The 15,177-nt window shown below is 37.0% G+C and overlaps 1 protein-coding gene across 3 annotated transcripts in view; it reads right to left on the bottom strand.

Moving 5' to 3' along the window:
• Window positions 1-15,177, bottom strand: part of CCDC60 (coiled-coil domain containing 60) — a 59,115-nt gene that overhangs the window by 10,319 nt on the left and 33,619 nt on the right. For all 3 annotated transcript variants that reach the window (XM_072024289.1, XM_005026640.6, XM_072024290.1), the window contains exons 4-7: window positions 10,519-10,692; window positions 4,451-4,573; window positions 3,385-3,489; window positions 1,657-1,747 (exon numbers count right to left, since the gene is read on the bottom strand). In XM_072024289.1, coding sequence (XP_071880390.1) covers window positions 1,657-1,747; window positions 3,385-3,489; window positions 4,451-4,573; window positions 10,519-10,692 — 493 coding nt within the window. The remainder of the gene's footprint in view (window positions 1-1,656; window positions 1,748-3,384; window positions 3,490-4,450; window positions 4,574-10,518; window positions 10,693-15,177) is intronic.

Raw genomic sequence — 15,177 nt, 5'->3', positions numbered from 1 at the left:
GTTACTTATCTTTGACATTCCTCTGCTGAAGTAACACTGAAGCAGTGGAGAAGGTTGGTAATAGAGCAACTTTCTCATGTCCATGGAGGAATAGGTCAAAATGGTTTGATAAATGTTTGGGTCTCCTCCCTACACCCAATAACCTGGCAAATAAGTTTCCTGTGTCAGGAATGTAGATGTGAAAGCAGATTGAATTCTACAGGTTTATTAATCAAAACACCATGCATTATAAAGCAAGTACCCCTGGAGAAACCCAGTAATTCCACTACAAGTTTCATGCCAAATATGAAACGCAGTGTTCAAGTCATAATTAGTGTAAGCGACAGAGAGGAAATTATCATTAAGTCAGGAAAGTTATTTCAGAAAAATAATCCCAGCAATATAGATGCTAAAAGACACACAAAGGTTGACAGGCACTTTGTTTTCCTCTGCTCACGTTCATTTGGACGTGACTTTAGAGAACAGATAAGACTATATGGAAAAGTCAGAAAGACCTCTATTTAGAAACACCCCTGTTAATTCCATGACTTGCTGACTTTGCTAACAGCAAAAAGAATATTTGCATAAAAACACATATTTTTTTTGTCTTTTAGAAGTTTCACAACTCTTGCTGCTTATTCCCCAACAGCAATCTTCATCTTCCATTAAATCATTTTTGTTATTATGTCAGGAGAGTACAAGCTGCAAGTGCTGACAAATAACAAGAGCAAACAGCTTGCATGTAACAACAGCCCATACATCTAAGAGTGCCTCACCTGGGGCTTTAAAAGCCTTTTACAAAACTTCTTTAAATTTGCCTTACAGGGGGCAAAGCAAGGAACTAAAATCTTAGGCAAACTGCTGAATATCAAAATGTAAGATATGCTAGAGTGGAAAATATCAGAATCCACTTGTTCCTTATTGAGCTCTTCTAGTTATGCTCCTAAGCCAAACTCATTCCCACTTTATTTCTATCCATTCACTTTAGCAGTTTCAAAAACCAAAACAAAATAAAACAAAAGTCTTGCTGTGGTTTCAGAAAGATGGAGTATCATAGTAAAACAGTTATCAAGTGTTTTAGATCATTTGTAGTGTTTATAATGATGTTTGCCTTACCAGATTACCATCCTCTAGGATAATAATTTTATTTATCTTTTAAAAGGCTTTCATCTGAATTGCTTTTCTCCATTCCTCGGCTTTGCTTTGAATGTGCCAAGTGAATCTTGCTTTCTTTAAATAGAAATTTAGTTTGAATTTGTTTCAAATTGAGCTGTATATTCTGAGTAAAAAGGCAACCAAACATACCGTGACTAGAACTTACTGGAACAAGGTTTTCCAGGATACTGGTCTGAAATCCCAACTCATAAAGAAAAGGGGGCAAACGCAAGCCAAAGGCTACATAAATTTTAACAAAATATTTAATTCTTCCCACATTGATGATTATCTCTAAGGCCAAGCCACAGTTTCAATCTGCAGAATAGCTATATGTTGCTTTTGCTATTACTTAGCATCACACTGTTATTCATCAAAACCCAGAGAGACAAACAATCTGCATTCACAGGATCCAGAGTATAAAATGTGGTATCAGGAAGTTCAATTAAGCAACAACAACAACAACAACAAAAAAGCTTGAAAAGTTAGATTAATTCCTAAGAAAGAAATTAACAATGAAGTTACCTTTGTATTTGTAACAAAGAGCTCCCACATGAATGCTACTAACTTTTCCTCTTCCATTTCTTTCACTGTTTTTTTACAGCCACCAGGGTCCCTAAGTGAAAACCATTTAATCAGTTTCTCATCTCAAGAGTCTTTGTTTTATTACAACTTCTTTTAAGAAATGTAGTAAACATACAAGCTGTGATTACACTACAGTCACAAGTGCAGATGAACCTAAATACAGCAAAGTCATTTTTGCAAGATATGCTTGTACTGGGTCATATTTTACTCTCAACTTCCTCTGTGCAAGTACTGAAGAATCTTATCCAGTATAGCCAGATTTCATGGATAGAAATGACAGGAGGTTCATACAAGTTTGATTTTTCAAAGCTGTTAGCAGAACAAGGACCTGTACTAGTCCAAAAGCTTAAATGTTACATCGTGTTGACAAAGGAAAATGTGAAAGCCACAGCATTTGCAGCTGTGGTATAACAACAGGTCACTTCTGAGGTTGGCTCATTTATCATTCGGTCCCGATCTAATCAGTCAGAGGTTTTACAAAGCAGATTAGTGTTCTAAGCTTGCTTCCTTTGCCACATCTGAAAATCTTTGTGTGGACAGACAGTATGTGATCTAAATGCAAGCCTGATTTTTCATGGTTACTGCAACATGAAGTACGTGGGTATGCATATCAGTTCAAATAACTTTGAGGAAGAGGAGTGGTAGTTACAGACTGCAACAGAAAGCAGAAAGTATACAAAAGACAATACTACTTCTGAACCTGGAAATGAATCCAGAGTCTTTATGCTCTGCTGTCAGCCTGTATTTGTGAGGTTTATTGACAAACTTTTCCTCTTATCCCAGTCTATTGGTCGTTCCTCATATGTAAGGGGTTGAAAAACCCATCTATGATACATGCTGGACTGGACTGATTCTCCTGTCTAATTTAACAGGCTAATTCTACATAACGCTACTCTGACACTCTTGTTATATATAAATGCAGTTTGTCTTGACTGAGAATATACGGAGAAAACAGAAGAGCTCTGTCCTGTAAATCAAGCATTAACTGCTTGATAAATTAACTGCTTGATAAATTAACTGCTTGATAAATTAACTGCTTGATAAATTTTACCAAATACACACAAATAATTTAAAACAAAGTCAATGTTGTTATATTTATTAACTAAAAATGCTGAGAATTTAAATTATTATTTACTTTTAACAGCACAAAAATTCAGAAGCAACACAATGCAGTTTTGTTAGAAGTACCATCACCATTGTAACATAATTGATAGAATAAAAGCAGCCACTAAATATCACCTAATAGCTGGCTTTGTTCTGTAATTATAACATTCCTGGAATTCCTGTTGTGTTCACTGGGATAACCCTCTAAAGAAGGCTCCAGGAATACACATACACATTAATACATGTATTTAATTTTCATAATTATTAACAAAAGAAAGAAAGAAAGAAAACATAACTAAATTTGGTTGGGTCAACTCAGTATTTTCTGCTAGTTCTGTAACTTGCAATAATAGAGGACCATGCTGTGCTATTAATTTGACTGTACAACTCCCTGCTGACTGCATGGGGGCAATGTCAATGCAAAATTTGTTTATGCTGCATGGCATGGAATTAATAACATTTCACTCAAATAGTTATTACTTGAAATAAGAGAAACAACAAGGTATAAAGGACAAAAGATTCCAAAATCCTTACTCGAAAGACTACCATGCATTATGAACGTACATTGGATTCCAGCAGGTTAATATGGAATGCATCGAATTGTTGGATTCAAGGGTCAAAGCTTCCAAAAGCCAGTGTATGGCACACAGCTGTCGGAAAAGATGTTCACTATAAAGTGGAGAAACAAATGTGTTATGCTACAGTTAGGAAAATATAGTCCAACTGGCAACATGTTGCCAAGTAGATAGCCTAGCAATAAAAGCTCTTGTTGATAAAAGGCATTTCTGTAACAAATTGTTTATTGTCCCAGTGAATTGTAGACACCTCTTGAGGTTTTTGCAACATTGATGCATATTATTTGGTGGGAAATGTTCCAATAGACTTGCCTTTGTGATGTACTTAGTACTTTCATACCTATGAGGGTTCCAGGATTTATGACCTCATGATTTGGATTCTTATGTATCTCATTGGGTGTTTTTTTGGATTCTACAGTAGCTTCTAAGGCTTTGCATTTGAGAAGAGGCAATGTGTTAGTTCAAAATGCCAGGCTGATCTTTTTCTGAACTAAGATTATCTTTAGCATTTTAACTTAGTCCACAGGCAAGTGTGAATATTTAAAGGTACTTTTGGTGAGCAACAGGTTAATAAACAAAATAGTGTATATGATGTGTACTGTTTTTTCCCTGTCTTTCCTAGGCCTACCTTTTTTTTTTTTTTTTTTAAATAGGCAAATTAAATATTAACTTTTACAGCCTTTCCTTAAGATAAGCCTTATCTCAAAAGTTATACCATATATGCAAATAAGTCAGAATTTTCTGAATCAAAATCTGGAGGGCAAACAATGTATGTTTGTTCACATGTGCCCACACAGGGTTTTCAGTAACTTATTAGGATTCAAACATTTACAATTGAAATTTAAGTCGCTTAAGACTGATTATTTTGACTTATCTTCATGAAAGTCTCAGGAATCACAGAATGCTAGAATAGTTTGGGCTGGAAGGGACCTTAAAGATCACCTGATCTTGTCCGCCAGTTAAAAAGATGCATATGCATTATGGGTCTGCTTTGCTGTGAATCCCCCTGGTGTCCTACCAAGGAAAGCATGAAATAAACCTGCCTTCATATATACCTTTTTGCTTCAGAGGGTCTTGGAATCAGGACACTGGTATAAGCAGGAGTGAAAGACCGTAAGGTCATCTTTTTTTTCTTCTTCCCTGACTTCTTCAAGTAGTTGCTTTCTGTTAGAGAACAGCTATAGGAAAGAACAGAATAGAGTTAAAAAAAAGGAGTATGTGAAATGAAGACAGAACCAATAAAATCATTTACAGTGTTCACATCACCACATTCCCACTCTCCTCCTCACATTTAAAAAAAAAAAAACAAAAACACTTTCTCTAAATTGGGAATTACTGCATATATTTTTAATATTACAAATCTGATATTTACCAGGATGTACAATTATTCATAGTATGTTTATGATAACTTAAATGTTATTATTTGTGTTTACATATTTATACTACTATTTATTATTAGCAATTGAAGATTTATTTGAAACTGAATTTGGGGGCATGCACCCAGCACAAGAGGGACATGGGCCTACTAGGAGTCCAGAGGAGGGCCGTGAAGATGATCAAGGTTGCTGGAGCACCTCTCCTATGAAGGAAGAGAGTTGGGGATGCTCAACATCAACATCATCAAAAATTAGAAGAGAAGTCTCCACGAATTCCAGCAACTTCCCAGTACCTAAAAGGGGGCCTACAGGATAGCTGGGGAGGGACTTTTTGTCAGGGAATGTAGTGGTAGGACAAGGGGGAATGGCTTTAAACATGAAAAAGGGTAGATTTAGATTAGACATTAAGTTCTTTACTCAGAGGGTGGTGAGGCACTTGACACAGGTTGCCCAGAGAAGCTGTGAATGCTCCATCCCTGGAAGTGCTTGAGGCCATGTTGGATGGGGCTTTGGGACATCTGGTATGGTGGGAGGTGTCCCTACCTGTGGCAAGGGGATTGAATTTAGATGATCTTTAAGGTCTCTTCCAACCCAAACCATTCTATGATTCTATGATTTCTACAGAGCTGTGTGAGAATGCTTTCAATCCCAAATTCATTCACTACATGTATGCTGACATTTATATCTTGAATTGAGATAAACGCTATGTCTTAAACCCATCTATACTCTTAAAGAGCCTGTCTGGGCGTTTCCTATAGAATCAGTGACTGTCACAGGATGACATCTCTGACCTTATGCCAACATATGCAGCAGCTCTTAAAAGATCTGTTTTGGAAAGAACTGAGAAGTGATAGTAAGCAGTTCCCTAAATCACTTACTGAATGCAAATCTTTGTTTTGGAGCCCTGACTTACTCCTTTGTGTCTGCACAGGAAGAAGGGCAGGGTCAGCCTTACAGCCCAAGAGACAGACTGCTTCCTCCAGTGATCTACTTATTCAGACTACACCTGAGTATGGAGCTGTTCTGCACTAGGACATGGATGCATGGATGGCTAAAACATCAAGTCAAAGTGTGGGCCCAGTATGACGCAGACAAGCCCAAACCTTTTATAGAACACGACATGACAACTCGCTAGTAATAAGATACACATTTCACTGAGCTATCTGCCAAATAGAAAGATATTTATTTTCCTTACATTCAAGACTCTTTACTTTTTAAACCTTAAACACTTCAAAAATTGCCTTTAACCTAAGAACAAAGATTGTTGCTGGTAACTCTGACAGAATGAAATTGTCTTATAGGAGCATACAATCTGTCTGCAGACACTTTCTAAAGGGCTCTGGAAAAGCAGAATTTGCTCCTGCTAGTTTAATGATACGCTTCAATCTTTGCCATTATTTTACTTCCAAGGCCCAAATGTAGCCACAAGTGTACACTGTAACAAAGACATACTAGATAACCAGAAAGATTGTTTGTTTTCCACAGAAAACAGAAAGGAATGAACAGAGAATCTCACACAACAATCGCAAGAACTTAAAAATCACAGAAAGCAATCACGTAAAGTTAGTGAGCACAGCATACAGAGCTGAACATGACCTTTTCTACAGACCTTTTTGTCTCTAAAGAATGAACAAATCACTTGTCAGTAAATAGGCGTATGCCATAACCTGTTTTTCAAAATATATTCCTCTGGGATGCTGAATCAGATCCTCTTGTCAAAAGCACCAGCTCATAGTTCAAAGACAGCAGAAGTATATGGAGACCGCATATACCTTTCCAAAGCAGAGAGAGCATGATTATGGACTTAGTGGAGATAGAATATAGCATCTTTTCAGAAATACAACACTTTTTGCTCACATCATGTCAAGATCACAATATGAAAAATAAGGAAAAATGCCTACAATCAACACAGACTCCAAGTCTGTATCACCTAAGCCAAGACAAGTGAAGGAGGCTTTTAGAACTGAGGGTACATAGGGCTGTGTAAAGTGACTGTGTGCAGCAGAGGAGGACTTAATGAAGACAAGAATAAATAGAACAACCTTCCAATGGTTCATCACTGCATTAAAAATTAGTGTGATAGTCAAAGAAGCCAAAAAGAAAAGAGCAATAACAGTGAAGCATGTCAGATATATCTGCGATAGTTTGCTTTCTCCTTCAGTGCAATTTAGAAGAGTGACTGAATGGCACAGCTCCTACATAAGACGGGAGATCCACAGAGAAAATATCACATGAAATACTATAAGCTGAATAATAAATTAGTATAAAACTGAAATGATATTGGTCTTAAACAGGTGAGAGGTTAACTGAGAACTGGGTGGAGCTTCAGACTTAAAGTTACATGCAGATTTCTTTAGCACAGACTTCCTAGATGGATGAACAATTGTGGATTAACATTTCCTTCCTCAAACTAAGGAAGCTGACACCCTCAAACTTCTTATTGCCTACTACAAACTAGTAAATAATTGGAACAAGGGCTGGGGAGTGTGTCCCCAAGCATTCAATTGCTACGCATTTTCTAAAGCAGCAACTGTGAATAGTACATACAACACTGTCAGGGGCATTTCAGCTCTATGTTCAGGGACCTTTTCTTTTCCGGAGATCAGTGCAGCTCTACAGCCAACTAAGAAATGAATGAACACATTTATTATTTAGTCTAACAAAGATATCTAAGAACCATAAAAATTGGCAGGTATTCCTGCTGTCCCAAAAGAAATGTCTTAAACAAAACCTCATTAAGCATCTTCTTCATTCAGATAACTTTACCTAAATTTGTACTTATTAGAGATAACCAGAGCACATGAATTCCACATACTTTGTTGTTCGGAACAACATGCCTGTTTTATGCTTCTTCAAATCACTCTCCTAACTTCTTCTTTGTAGTTCTAATGGATAACTGAATACTGATACATACAGTGGGACTACTGTATATGCGTTTAAGTCCTCAATGGAATCCCTATTCCTACTGGGTGGCACTTTGCTTCTACTTTGTCATGTGTTATGAAAAGAAACTTACCAACTCTGAAGCATTGATATATTTAAAACAGTTGATAACAGACTTAAATGCTACAATTTACCTAACAGCAATAAAGAAGTCCCAGCAGAGACTTAGTATTTGCTCTTGTCTTGTAGAGGAAAAGAGGAAGGGGGTGACAGAAAATGCCTAGACCCATCACAGTGTCACACCTTCAGTGAAATTTGAGCATATAAAACCATGCCAATAATTTCATCTCTTGAGAAAGACTGAAGCCAGACATCATCTGTTAAAAAGGCATTTTGTGCTCCTCCAGCAGTTTAGCACTGCTTCAGAGACTTACTTTTTCCATGAAGTTCCTCATCTTTAAAGTCAGTACTGTGAAAGCTGGGAGTGAAGAAAGTTTCCACAACAGATAATGATCTGTATTTTGTATCTAGACTTTTTTTGCTTTTAAACTGCCTACCACTGCAGACAAATATGTGTAAAACATCACATAACTGGAGCTAACACCACATGGGTAAATCACATGGGACAGTCTGAATGAACAAAGGCACACCTGACAACACCATGCATTCTTCTTTCATTTGTTTCAGTGTGTCCTCCTGTGCCACTCAACACATCCTGGAGTTGAGAAAATTCTCCATAACCCCCCTAAATTTTGACATCTGATCACATTCTAATGGCTTCCAAGTAGAAATGTTGGCAGGTTTTAGAAAGCTTTACTCTAAAAATGAAATTAAACTCTCAATTAACACATTAACATTTCACTGTTTTAATCAACTCAGTAAAAATACTCAAGGATAGCAAGCTTACAGTGGGAACTTTTACTAGTGTAGAGTTCGGGGTCTTTTTTTTTTTTTTTTTTTTTTTTTTTTTTTTAGCTATTTTTACAACTGACAAAGAGCCTAGTATAGGTATAAGATTAAAGTGGCTTTGTCAGTATTCACCCACAAGCCTGGAAGACTCTGCACTAGAAGGTTTTTTTTTGTTTTGTTTTTACTGCTAGAAGAAGCCATTTCTACATAAAGATAAAATTATCTGTATGGCTATACCTTCATAAAGGAAAGAGGAATGTTAAATCTTTTTAGGTCAGCCCTGCTATATCTAAACAGAAGCAAACAAATGCCTTCAATGATCTGAACCATCACAATAATAGAGGCAATGATATTTTTCATACGTGCAATTTTTTTTTTCCCGTGCAATAAATGGGGATTAGCTGAGTTATGGGTGACAGAACAGTTACATACAAAAACGAATAATGAGCACTGAGTTTACAAAAGGCTTTCTGGGAGGTTATGTATTCAAGAATTTATTTTTATTAAGTAGTCCTGTTTACCTAAAATGTTTATGTGGCCTTTATTATCCTGGGATCACAGTGCTTCACAGAGCCATTTAAAAACATGGTCGTAGGTGACTTGGTTAAGGTAAGAAGAAAGTTTTATGCAGACAGAGGCAAAACTTCCAAAATACTTTGACCTTTATACCCTATACCTTTTCTCCTTCTGTAACACCATTTATTTTTCAGTAACATCCTATTATTTTCTCATCTTTTCTAGCTATTCAGCTAGTGACCATTTAGAACACTGTGTATTAAACGTGACTCTAGTAAATATAATACTTTTCTGCTTGAAAACTCTCAGTCTATCTATGCTACTTATCTGTGTTTTTTTGTGTGTTTGGTTGGTTATTTGGACTGGGTTTCAAACTAACGGGAAAAAAAATCTTGTTTTTTAATAACGGTTATAAATTGTCAACTCACTTTGTGACTGGGGTCTGACTGCATCTTGGATGATTCTGGAGACTGAATTCTCCAAGTTGAGAGTCAGCTCATGAAAGAAAGGTGAATGATAGGAACCCAGTACCTAGCTTGGACAAAAGCCACAGCAAACTGTTGTGGAAAGCATAGTTAACTACAGTCCTAACTCATAATGGCAACATTGTGCTGTGACTTCCTGGGAAATCTTTTATAGAAGTCAGGCATACTGGCATTACAATGCCGTATTGATTTTCAGAACAAACTCCAAATCCATTTTGATCATCAGATTAGCCTCTGCCTCTCATTAGTCTTTTTATCTTCAGATAAAATTGAAGTTGGAAGCACTGGGAACATAGAGCCAGCCATGGAAAACTGTTAGACATGAATGAGCTTTTGATGCAATAATGCTCCCAAAGGTCTGTAACCTCTAGAATAACCATTCTGTCCTGCTGAGCAAGTATTTAATTATCTCACCACCTAGTGAGGATTGAGAGATGGAAGACAAGTAGAACAACATAACAAGCATTAGAGGTGCACTGAAGAGATCAGACTGAGGCAAAAGATTGAAACCTATCTAATGGAGAGAATACCAGAGGAAGGTGGTAATAGGTCTGAACTAGCCAAGAAACACATTCTGCAAGCCAAGCCACTTATTCTGCATGCAATTCTTTATTATTCTTAGTTCTGTGGTCCTATTTTGGGGACAAAAGCATGCCAAATTCTCACCAGACCTTCTCTTCTCCTCAGAGAATCAGTTCTAAGTTGGCTATGAAACCTTTCCCTAGTTCAAAAGACTTTCCACCTTCTAAACTTACCCCTTTTTAACAGTGCCTCAAACATTTTTGTTCCATGCTTGTTAAGTTTAGATGTATTCACACAGATTTTTAAGCATTTTTTCTTTTAGTTCACATAAGTAGTAATCTGGCTCAATACCAAGTAATGACAGAAACCAGAGATTGTTACTTTTTAAAGTCACTGACCTTGGACGACCAAAAGCCCTCTGAGTTGACTTACGTGCTTGTTTCTTCCTCTGACTCCTCTGGATCCGAGAAATGTGTGGGTGGCTGGAAATCAGTTTCCCATCTTGTGCCCTGAGCCTGTTTGTTCAGTGTGTTCTTCCTCTCCAGTGATTCTTGGTGAAGTATATGGAAATATGCTCCACCTTGCTTCACAGCGCTGACATGATGCCTGCCAAAAATCATCGTAATTTGGCCAGCGTACTAAAGACATATTAGAAAATTAATTTCTATGCAACCCACCAACTGCACTTTTAACAGATTTCACATTTTTCTATATTCAACATCAGTATTTATTTCTGCAGTATGAGAGAGGACAACAATTCCCTAATGTGAACTGGGAGATCTTTCCGTTACCTCTTTCAGCACAGGTTAACTATTCAATGTTGGAGGTTAACTACTGAACTCAGGACACCACTGTGTCCACTACTTGATTTAAAAACTACCCAACTCATTCTAATTTACAGCAGCCAATTGACCAGTGGGCCCCTCACTGTCTTAATTCAGTTGTCAGCAGCTGACAGGCAGTACCCTGAAGCTACCTGTTAGCTGTTAAATTCCACTTGCTGTCAGAAGGCTGAATTGTTAGTCAAAGGGAAGCTGCCAGAGAAGGCAGTGAGCGAGCCGAAGACAGGACGGGTATTACTGTGAGAGAAGGAAATGAAGAAACCATAATGCACTCCCTGGAGGATGATAACACAGACAAAAAAAGAAAAGGTGAGCTGGGGAGGAAAAGGTGTATGGCACACCACCACTTATTAACACGTTACCTAGAATGGAGCAGATGATCTAAGACAAGAGCATGCTATTCAAGCATAGGATGGGGCCCTTTAAATTAAGGCATTGCTGACTTTGGAATTAAGTGTCATCAGCTAGTATTGATTCTTTCAAAAACAATCTAGTCTTGAAAGCTGGGTCTTGGTTTTTTTACTTAGAAGTAATACGCCCCTACCCCTCCTTTTATTACCAGAGATGCATTAAAGCACCTGAAGATCATATAGGGTACACATTTCAGGCACCAAATTAACTAATTCTCAAGTGAAACCATTTACTCCCTCCTTGCTTCTCTTGATGAAAAACCACTTGCACAATTTAATGGTTTTGGGACTGGGTTTTGTAAACTTTAAGTCCAGCAATCACAAATGCAAGTCTGAACACCTTTCATTTGCAGAAAGATGGCAACCCATCTGCCAGATATTTCTATGCTAAAAAATAAAATAAAATGAGACAATAAATGTCCCTGACAAGAAATACTGCATGCTTTAGAAAAACATGAGGACTTCAGAGCTTTGTCAGACTGGATTGTCTTTTTTCTTCCATAAGAACCTAGTATTTTGTATAACAGACACCTCTCAGAATACTAGAAAACGTTTAGTAACTGCAAACTCCTGCTTTCTGATCTTTTCCAGTAGTTCTCGAGCTCTCTCTTTTCTCCCAGCCATCAAGATACTTATATGTTAAAATATTTTTTTCCCTCCATAGTGCTTGTTCTACATTATTGCACACAGTAATTACTATAAGTATTCCCCCTTTAAATCAAAACCACTGCTGTACCTGTGCATTATAATACCACAAATAGGGAACAATAAAGTTATTTGATGAATCAAAAATATATAAATTAGAAAGGATTTGTTTGTTTCTTTTTACATTAACAGCCATAACCAGTACTACTGGAGAAAGATGTCTAAGTGGCAAAGTGCATTCATTACAATTTTTTAATGCTTATCTAATATAGAAGACTTCAATATATGTATGCCAAAATCAATGATTGCTCTCATATACCAATAGGAACAAGAAAAGTTACACATGCTTGTGAATGAACATTGAGTCTGTGACTTCCTTGAAGTCTCAGGTATCACAAAATTAGCTCCAGTCTCTAAATAAAGCCCTCTCATAACTCCATAGGATTATTTCTGGCATATTCGTGAATTACTCTGAAGGTTCATGGACTCTTTTTAGGAAAACAGTAAAATAAACCCAAGCTTAAAATATAGAGGTGGCAAGTGTACTTTTCTGCACTGAAGATTTATAGTGTATTGCTGAAACAGGACATCATATATTTCTGCATTTTTAATTCTGGCATCAGGATACCCTGTTTGTACAATAACTTCATAAATTTATCTGTGTTGTCTATTTGACAAGTAGGTGAGAATCATTCATTAAAATACAATCAAGATAAAATTTGGCATCCATTTATTAAAGTAACTGAGTATCAGTCAACTGTAGTCACAACACAGATTTTCAACTTTTTCAGATAAAAGGACGTTTTATTTTTTAAGTTAATATCTTTGTCAGTATGAAAATTAAAGGAGTTTCCTGAGCAGTGATAATGTACCATCAAATACTTCATTTTTTCAACAGGAAGTTACTACATTTAACCATCAATGACATGCACAAAGGAATGGCCCAGTAGTGTACTACACAGAAAGAAAAGTTGTTACAAGTTTGGTACGATTACGTACTTATTAAGTTATTCTTCAATTTACTCTTTAGGGAATAAAGGTGATCAGCTAATTGTAGTACAAAGCCATTAAAGTATCGGGGAGTTGAACTTCTACTGCTGATATGTGATTCTTGGTACCTTTCTTTGAGCAAGAAATGACTCACAAAAACAAAAGGATATCACATATTTATCTTAATCATAATTTAGGTGCTAGACTAACATTAAGAAGCTATAATAATAATACCAGAAACCTTGCCATTAGGGTAAAGACAAGCTAGATATTTTCCAGGTTTTTTACATTGTTTAAATATATTTTATAAGTGCACTGCTCATCTTCACTAAATTCAAAGGAATCACACTAAGGATCTCTTTGTTCCAGAAAATCAAGATTTACCGTTAACAACCACTGCATATTTATCTTGCATATAAACAAGTTCTGTGGGAGGTGATTTACTAAATGAATGACATATACTCCTGAACACGTGATGCCAAGCTCTCACTCAGATAAGCTGGTGTAACCCCAGCCTGAACAGACCTGCTAGAAAGAAGGGCAGAAGGTTGCATTACCATGAGGCTGCTCAGCTGTTAAGCAGCTGTATTCAGTGCAGCAGGTGGTGTTACTGGGGACACCTGAGTCTCATTAATTCTTCCTGCTAGTCTTCCCCTATCCCATTCCCCGAGGTGCAAAGAAATAGCAGTCTCTATATACCTGCTTGATTCTTCCTCTCTCTAAGGCCTCACATTATAATCATGGTAAATAAAAATTGAGTTGTGAGCTTTAAGGAAAATAACTATTTATCTATCATACAATTACTACATATGCATCATTTCTCTGATCGTGGAAATTGTTAGTCTCTGTTTCATAAAACAGATTATATAATTTTCTTATCTGAATGGTTACAGCCTTCATATCAATAAAACTAATGACAGAACATCTCCTGCTCCAGACACTGTACAGTAGGCATTTAGCCTCTTCCAGAGGCTTATAGCCAATTGCAAATATAAATAAAACCAATATGGCATTACTCTAAAAGCCACTGAAAGCACATGCTTTCTAAATGCCATTTCCTTTCATTTCATAAAAGCATTTCAATTTGCAACTGCAACAACTCCCTACAAACCCAGTAAAAGCTTCTCTCCTTGGGCACAAGACCAGATTCTGCTGAGGGTGTTGCAAGGTGAGTGGCAGCTGGGAACTGCCAAACTTGTAGCAGTTGTGACAAATTCACTAAGAGCTAAGGCTTCTCAAGTGAAAACCAAGTGCAATTTTATGCACACTGTCACTTAAAAGCATGCTGAGTGAATAATTTCTATAGCAGAAGAAGTAAGACAACCCATATCTATACAAAAAAGCACAGGAAGCAGTAACTTGGAAACTACAGTAAAGACAGCTAAATTGTATGCAGCATTCTGAATGTTACAGACTAAACCAATGAATTAAAAAACAGCACAAGTCTTCTTAATGAAAATTTGAATTCTCTGCAGCCATGCCATCAAAAGCTATGATCCTATCAAAACCCTCAAATGAGGCTGATGAGCGGCTAGATCCTGAAGAATTCAAAGAAATATCCACAGAAGGAAGTGGTGAGAGCAGTTCATGTGTATTAAACACTTCATGTGTATTAAACTTAAAATCTAGGCCTGAGCCTAGGCAGCACTGTGGTAGTGGACAGTCTGTCTTTTTGAACTTAAAACAAGATGGAAGTTCTGATTACTTGAAGTCATTAAGAATCCCATAGCTATCTCTGCAGGTGCTCAAGTGTTAACGCCTGCATTCTCATCAGGTTTCAGCTGATTAAATGTTACTGTCCTGACAGCTGTTTCAGTTGGAATAGGACACTTTTTTGTTTTAATCATTCCAGTTCCTGAAAATACTATGTGGTGTGTATGTGCAATAACACATCAGTCTTCATTTGAGCGGTTGCTGCATCCTAATAGCTGAAGCAGTTCTAATATGTCCTCTAACTGTCTGACAAGGTGCTGTAAAGCTTAAATAGTATCTGTAAAACAGCAGGAAGTGCAGAGATAAAAGAAAATCCTTATGACACAGTACTGTTCTCATTTACAAAGCACACAGAACAACAAGAGAGTAAACTCCACATTTGTTGTAAACTGTCAACACTGATACAAATTCACACCAGTGGAGAACCTGTTCCATTCTCAGTACATACTGGAGCTGCTGACTATTCCACTCAATTCTTTAGTGCCCATATG

This window comes from Anas platyrhynchos, chromosome 16 (genome assembly GCF_047663525.1).
Source record: "Anas platyrhynchos isolate ZD024472 breed Pekin duck chromosome 16, IASCAAS_PekinDuck_T2T, whole genome shotgun sequence".
In the NCBI taxonomy this organism is placed as follows: domain Eukaryota; kingdom Metazoa; phylum Chordata; class Aves; order Anseriformes; family Anatidae; genus Anas; species Anas platyrhynchos.
The sequence above is the reverse complement of the archived record's forward strand: the minus strand, read 5'-3'. Positions and strand labels throughout refer to the sequence as shown.